We start from the raw sequence: 7,054 nt of genomic DNA, 5'->3' as shown, positions 1-7,054 counted from the left end.
GGGGGGGGGGGGCTGACGTGGAGCGCCTTCTTCCCGTTGGATGCTAGAATACATTATGTACACGTCGCGTGGCCGGGCCCCCACTCTTCTTTTACTCTAGGTAGGCGCGAGGAACTGGGGCCCTCTCTTGCTCTCTTATTTCGTCACTCACGTGTTCGACCCCTTGTTTTTCCTCTTCGGGAAAGACGACGGCTGTAGAGGGGCACTCCACGATGAAGCTTCACCTGTGTCGTCTCCAATTGGAGTCGAGCGCCGCTGTGCGGTCTTTGTTTTTCCGTCATTTTCCCATCTTCTGCTCTCGGTTTTTGAAACGCTTTCGAGCTTTGTAACATGTTAGTTAAGCTATCTCACCGGTTCTTCCGTATATGAGAAGGGTCGACACCAGGGCGGTAGCTTCTTCAACGCCGCCCGCTCGTGCCCCCAGGTGCTTGGGCGGCGCCGTGTGTGCTCTACTTGCAGATAGATTTCCCAGGTTACGTTTGGTTCCTCCTTTCCAGTTTGGTTGTCTTTGTCCAAGCCCATGAGTCGTGTGCCTTGTGGTAGCTCCTCGGTGATGTACCGTGTTGCGGTCACCGGGTCATCTTTCTATCCTTTGAAGAGAGCGATCCGGCGGACACGGTAAACTTGAGTGCGAAGTTGTTTGTCTGGAGTGACGAGGACGCCATAACAGGAACTGTCTTTTTCCGTCTTTCGCGGCGGTTCGCATCGCACCACATTCCAGCCGTTTCACCTTCCCCCATGATAGTGGGGGCAGACGGAATGATTGTAGGTGTTGTAGAAGCGTCTCTTCTTTGTTGAAGAGTCTCGAATGTGTTCCTTTGCACATGTGTCATATACTTTAGGACTGTGCAGCCTACCTTTACTTCAGTCTCTTACGTCATCGGTTGTCGCCTAGGAGACGACTACACCGTTCTCTCCTCTCGTCGCTTCATGATGTCCACACTAGGCGCGACCTCTCTCTGCGAGTTGTAGTTATTTGCTGTCCTTTCCACGCAGGGGCGGTATACGTCTTTAGATTCCTTTCGCTTTTCTGTGTCTGTTCAGGGCGCTTCTTGAAGAAGCTCCTCTTGGTCGTCTGCGACCGAGTCGTCAACACCTTGTACCTCGTGTCGAACAAGGGCATCCTTCCTCGTCCTCTTCCCCTCTTATTCTTATCTCCAGGTCCAGCTGCCCTTTTCTGTAACTCGCCGCGCCCGTATCACAACAACTTCCACAGCGTGCAGTAGTAGTAGTCGGACTTGGTGAAAAAAACGGGTCAATTGCCTGTTGTCTCACCACGGTCGAGAGTAGCAGCCTCTGCTCTCTGTTATCATCTGAAGAAAACCAACATAATTGCTCGTGTGTAGCAGTACACCTGCTATGTAGGTAAGCCTGTAAGAAGGTCGTGGGTGGCCATAGAGAGTAATTGCCGTAGTCGTCCCTTCTACTTGCAGACAAAGAAACAACGGATCGTGTTGATCGATTCTCACCCAGCACTACCACCACCTTCTGGAGTCGGGCGGGAATTTAGATCAATCGATATACATCGGGAAAAGAATGGAAGCGACAACAGGCTCTGAGAACGGGACAGCCTCGAACTGCGCGGCTGTCGCTTCTGCTGCTGCTGGGACAAGTGCGACAGGAGGAGCGTCAAGGCTGTCCAATGCGAGTGGTGGTGGCGTAGGGTCTCCGAATAATACGGCGATGATTCCTAGTAGTAATGTTGCAACAGCGTGTCCTGGTGGAGGAGGCAGCACAAATGCCAGTCCACAGAAGACGGTAGGTGTAACAAAATCAGGCAATCCCGCATCTGCAGGAGTCCTCGTCGGCAACAGTAATGCGACAACAGGTACCGGAGGTGGCCCGGCCAACTTAGGGAACAGTAACAGCACCTCATTAAACGCTGGCGCTAGCACGAACAACAATGCAGCGACGACTCCTGGGGGAGCAGGGCAAGCCACAGCTGGGACGGGAGGAGCGGCGGGGACCTGCGTGGGCATGTTGGGTGTAGGAGGTGGAGCCGCTGGTATTCCTGGGGTGCCTCACAATGCTCCTCCTGTGGAGATCAAGCTTTTTGTTGGTCGAGTTCCTCCTAATATGGAGGAGGACTCTCTTCGCCCTATCTTCGAGGAATTTGGAGAAGTCAAGGAAGTTTTTGTCATCAGGGACAAAAACACGATGAAACACAAGAACAGTGCTTTCGTCAAAATGGGTAAGCCTTTCATTCATATTTCTCAAAACATATTCAGATCGGTGAATGAGGGTGGGGGGCTGATGCGACTGTATGTTTCTTACGGTGTCTGTTCCGATACGTTCTTCGCGCGTGTACCCTTCTAGACAAACGTGCAGCTGTTAGAGAGAGTATGGCAGCGGGCGGCTGTCATAGTGGTATTTTGGTGTGCATATACTTGTGTTTTAGTTCCCGAGTGTGGAACTGGCTCAGAAGGGCATTCACTAGTCAGAATCCTCCAATCTTGCTGGATGGTTTCCCTGTAGTTCATGGAAATGGAAGAGTATATTCTTCCTTTTGGTCTCACCTTATGTGGTGTTTTTGGGTTACAATGTTGAAGAGGTGTGAGTAAAAAAGTGAGTTGCTTACACATCAGGGGGGAGTGTTTAGCGTGGGGCTGTGCAACGTTGTCGCAGTGACGCAGCATGGCTTGAGTTTGAACACTCTGTACGAGGAAGGTGAGTGCTGCGTCTGTTAGAAAAATCCCGACTCCGTCTCAACTATTGGCGACCGGGTATACTCTGGTGCAATAGCGTTGATTGATTTTTCTTTGTATCAAATGAGCTCTTGGAGGCACGCAGTCGTCCTGTAGCGAGTGAGCGGGTGGAAGTTTCACCTGATATTCTTCGTTGTTGTTGATGTACATACTCAGCGTCTTTAGCGTCAGCGGATGCCTGCATCCGAGCACTTCATGGAAACCGTGCTCTTGACGCTGCTCTTGGGGCGATCATTGTGAAGTACGCAACGGGTGAAGCTGAGCGTCTGGGAATGCACGGAAGTCTGGGGATGGGAGGCGGAGAAGGCGGCGGAGGCGTTGATCAAGCCAAGCTTTTTGTGGGGAGTATTCCACGTACTATGTGTGAGGAGGAGCTTCGACATTTCTTTCAGACCTACGGCACAGTAGAGGAAGTCTTCGTGATGCGGGACAGTAACACAGGCACAGGGCGGGGATGTGCCTTTGTCAAGTTCAAGTACAAGGAAGAAGGTCTTTATGCCATGCGCAATCTAAATGCAAAACACACCTTCGAAGGATGCTCGCGGCCTGTCGAGGTCCGCTTTGCTGAAAGCAAGGCTCAACGCCAGCAGCAGCAGCACTTAGTTGGCGCCCATCATGGTAAGTGCAAATTTATCGAAGGGGGGAGAGGACATGAACTGTGTTCTTACAGGGTCAAGGTTAAGGATGTGTGTGGGGTGGCGTTGGTGTCGGCGGTGAATTCTTCAGTTGCATATTGTTGCAAGTATGAGGAGGTGGAAGGCTACAGCCTAGCGCTGCTACTGGAGTACTACGGGGCGATGACAGAGGCGAGTACAACCCATGAGGGAGCTGAGAGAAATGAAGGATGGATGTGCTGTAGTTTGTTTTCGCAGTGGAGTGGGTGTCTGGTAACGGTGCAGTTGAACACAATGCAGCTTCTCTGCACAGTCGAACTTATGCATGCATGTATTCATTCCTGGTGCTCTGCCTCTCTGAAGAGGGGTTGTCCATCACCGTACTGGCAGTACCTAGGATGAGCACAGACAATGCCCTGGCGTCTGGACTATGTGGTGTTGCGCATTTATCATGCTTCGTGTATGCGGTGTCTTTCTTCCAGGTATGGGTATGGGAGGCTGGGGTGCAATGGGAGGAGGCGGAGGCGGGGGCATGATGATGGGGCATCATCAGGGGGGATTAACAGGAGGTGTAAGTCGTGGCGGCGGCGGTGGAGTTGGAGGTCCGACAGCCGGAAGTAACAACAACCCGAGGCAGGCGGGGCAATGGAAGGAATACTTCGCACCAGATGGGAGACCCTACTATCACAATGAGTTCTCGAACGTGACCACTTGGGATAGACCACCTGAGTTTGACCATCTCCCCCCCTTAGGAGGAGGAGTTGTCCTCGGTGGGAGTGGCGGTGGCCACCAGCATCCACACGGTGTCGGAGGATCGGAGACAACGGGGCCTCCAGGTGCGAATGTGTTCGTGTTTCATATCCCGAATGAGTGGATCAAGGCAGATTTAGTTCATACCTTTTCGAGTTTTGGGTATATCGTCTCCTGTCACATTGCTCTGGATAAAGTCACCAATCGCAACCGCGGGTTTGCGTTCGTCAGCTTTGATAATATTCAGTCGGCGGCAAACGCGGTGAACCACATGAACGGGTGTCTTGTTGGGAACAAGCGATTGAATGTATCAATCAAGAAAGGAGAAGAACATCACGTACAACATCTTCTTCAGCCTCACAATCAGATGGGAGGTAAACATCAACAGCATAATAGCATCGGAATGGGAGGTGGTGGGGGAGGACCAAGCAGTGGTGCTACTGCATCAGGACAGCAGCAACAGGGAGGACAGTCGACGCCACACTTGCAGCTAGGTGGTGGTGGGAATGGACAAGGTGGAGCAGGAGGCGGTGGTGGCATGATGGGGTCTACCCCACAGATGGGAGGAGGAGGAGCAGCGATGGGAGGTGTCGGCGGTGGTGGACAACAGCAAGGAGGCGGTAATGGAGGTCAGCAGCAGGCGTGGGGCAGTGGAGGAGCTGCGGCGTACGTTGCGTCTCAGCAAGGGGGGGCTGGCGGGTATGCAGCAGGTGTGGCAGGGGGACAAAGGTTTAATGCCTATTAATGGGAAGGGCTAAAGGTGCGTGGCTCCCGGTGAAATGCAAAAATGCTATCGTAGACACCGGGGAGACATCGAATAACCAGTTGGTCGTGGCGTGATAGGAAGAGGTGTGTGCAAGTTGTGATGAGCGGGGCCTCAAAGAGAGAGGCCGGGGCAGTGCATGTGAAGTGGGGTGGATAGGAGCGGAACTAACGCTTCTTTCTCGCACAGTGATTTTTGGATGAGGCTAGGACGATGAGGATTATCTGCCTGATGGTTTCGGTGCAGTGGAAGAGAGGCAGGTAAAAGATCTAGACTTCACCACATTGGTCAACAATAGTGAGGACCTTCTCTCATGCGGCTGCTTTTGTAGAAGAGATTTTTTGTTAGTTCCGCGGTTGGTCGTGGAAGTGAAGGGCAGTAGGAAACAAACGACTGCTCGGTGGTCAATATAATATAACTGATGCAGGCAAGGATGTTCTCAGTTTTAGTAGTTTTCCTGAGAAGCAGCAGTCGCGGCGGGAGGCGGTCCCGTGTAAAGGTGAGACAAGCAACTTCCACCAAAAGGGGAAAGGGGGGTTAGATGGGGATTGCTACGTTAGTCGGAAAGAGCTTGCTTTAGAAGAGCAAAAGAGAAAGTACTTTTTAGACATCGTGAACGAAGAAACGCAGTGGCGGGGATGATGGCGGATGCCGGGTGGAAAGGACGCTGTAAGGTTTTTGTAATAGTAGTAGTTCTAGTCGTACAGCGAGGAGCCGAGAATGAAGCACTGTCTGTCTCGTTTTCTCTTTCGGTTTGAGTTGGTTAGAAGTGCGTGATCGGCCAATCAAAAGAAAGAGGAATTCTTCTCGTTCGCTGGGAAAACCAAGCAGGGAGTGATGAATTTGTGAGACGGGGATTTCAATCAAGCGAGAAGCGATTCGGAAAGTTGTTTCCTCGGAAACAATGATTCTTCATGTTCCGTTACGGGCGGGTGGATAACTCCCCTCTCTTTCGCGTGGCGTTGTTGATACTGCGCTCAGTAAATAGAAAAGTAGTATGTGTGATGTATCCGTGTGTGTACTTGTGGTGCCATCCGAACTTCTGACGACCGCGACGGTGATGTTGGGGGTCCTTCCGAATGCTGTGCGCTGGTGTAACAGAAAACCACTACATGTGTCGTTAATGTTTCGTGGAGAAAAAAAAGCTCTTGGCTTCGTGGTATTGCTCGTGGTGACCGAGATGGCTTGCACAGTTGGACTTCGTGGGTGTGCGAAAAGTGAAGCATGTCGTAGGGACGCCATTACACCAGTAGATCCCCCCCTCTCCCCCTCGCCTCCCCTCGGGGATTGTCATTGCATTCCTGGCGCCCCGTTCGCGTGGTCCAGTTGCGTGTATCAAGCCGCACACACACGGATATGCAAATCGGCTTACAGTGCGGTTCATGGGCTACGGACAACGCAGTTGTCTGGTCGTTGCACCATTCCCTTGTTAGGGGACCCATACACGGGAAACTGCCAAATTTACCCGTACAGAACAAGTTGAGGGAAGGAGGGGAGGTATCTTGAATGGTGGCGCTTGTTCGTCCGCGTAGGGTGTGGGCGTCACGGATTTAGGAAGCGGAGAAACACATGAAAAAGGGGTGAGATTTTCCACGGTTCATACTAGTTCTCAAGGTGGGGTACTCCGTTTTTTTTCTCGTGACGCCGCAGTATATTCTTGCCTCTCTAGGGAGAGGAGTTGTAGATTGTATATGCTGCCCGAGTTGCGTGTTTGTGGGCTCGCCGCGCGCTTTAACTGCCCGTACCCTCCCTATAGCTCGCAGACACCTAGTAGGGGGCTGCTGGTACATCGCAAGTAAATCCTTTTTGGTGAAAGTAACGTGCCGTGCTGGAAGAAACCGTCATCACCACGTAAGGATCTCTGAGAATTTCCAATCACCCTCCTACGAAGGAATCACCAGATATGGAGTTCTCTCCTCCAACATGACTCGCACAAATTTCAAGCGACTTTTGCTTTGTACTTGTATTCCAGAGATACAGGAAGACAAAACGGGGGCACCTTCCGACAGCGCGAAAGGAGTGAATTGATGGGGAGCGCAACACGAGATGGAAAACCAATACTAGAGCTACCTCACAAAAAGTGGCACGGTGGTTTTAGACTTGGATTCACCCGAGAGAAATGAGACATCAGTCCACCAGGGGGTGGTTGCCAAATTCGCAGCAGGGTTATCAGCGGGGCCATGAGTGATTCTAGACCCTTTGTCTCCTTGTTTACTGTTGCT

The 7,054-nt window shown here is 51.9% G+C and overlaps 1 protein-coding gene across 1 annotated transcript in view; it reads left to right on the top strand.

Annotated features, from left to right (window-relative positions):
• The window catches only part of CSUI_008657 (rna recognition motif-containing protein), a 6,790-nt gene extending 187 nt beyond the window's left edge, over positions 1-6,603 (top strand). The window contains exons 2-4 of the mRNA XM_068068784.1: positions 1,045-2,191; positions 2,862-3,323; positions 3,802-6,603. Coding sequence (XP_067919242.1) covers positions 1,537-2,191; positions 2,862-3,323; positions 3,802-4,814 — 2,130 coding nt within the window. The 5' untranslated portion in view covers positions 1,045-1,536 and the 3' untranslated portion in view covers positions 4,815-6,603. The remainder of the gene's footprint in view (positions 1-1,044; positions 2,192-2,861; positions 3,324-3,801) is intronic.
• Positions 6,604-7,054: the final 451 nt, after the last annotated feature.

The sequence above is a fragment of the Cystoisospora suis genome (genome assembly GCF_002600585.1).
Source record: "Cystoisospora suis strain Wien I chromosome Unknown contig_4914, whole genome shotgun sequence".
In the NCBI taxonomy this organism is placed as follows: domain Eukaryota; phylum Apicomplexa; class Conoidasida; order Eucoccidiorida; family Sarcocystidae; genus Cystoisospora; species Cystoisospora suis.
This window is presented reverse-complemented; position numbering and strand designations above follow the sequence as displayed.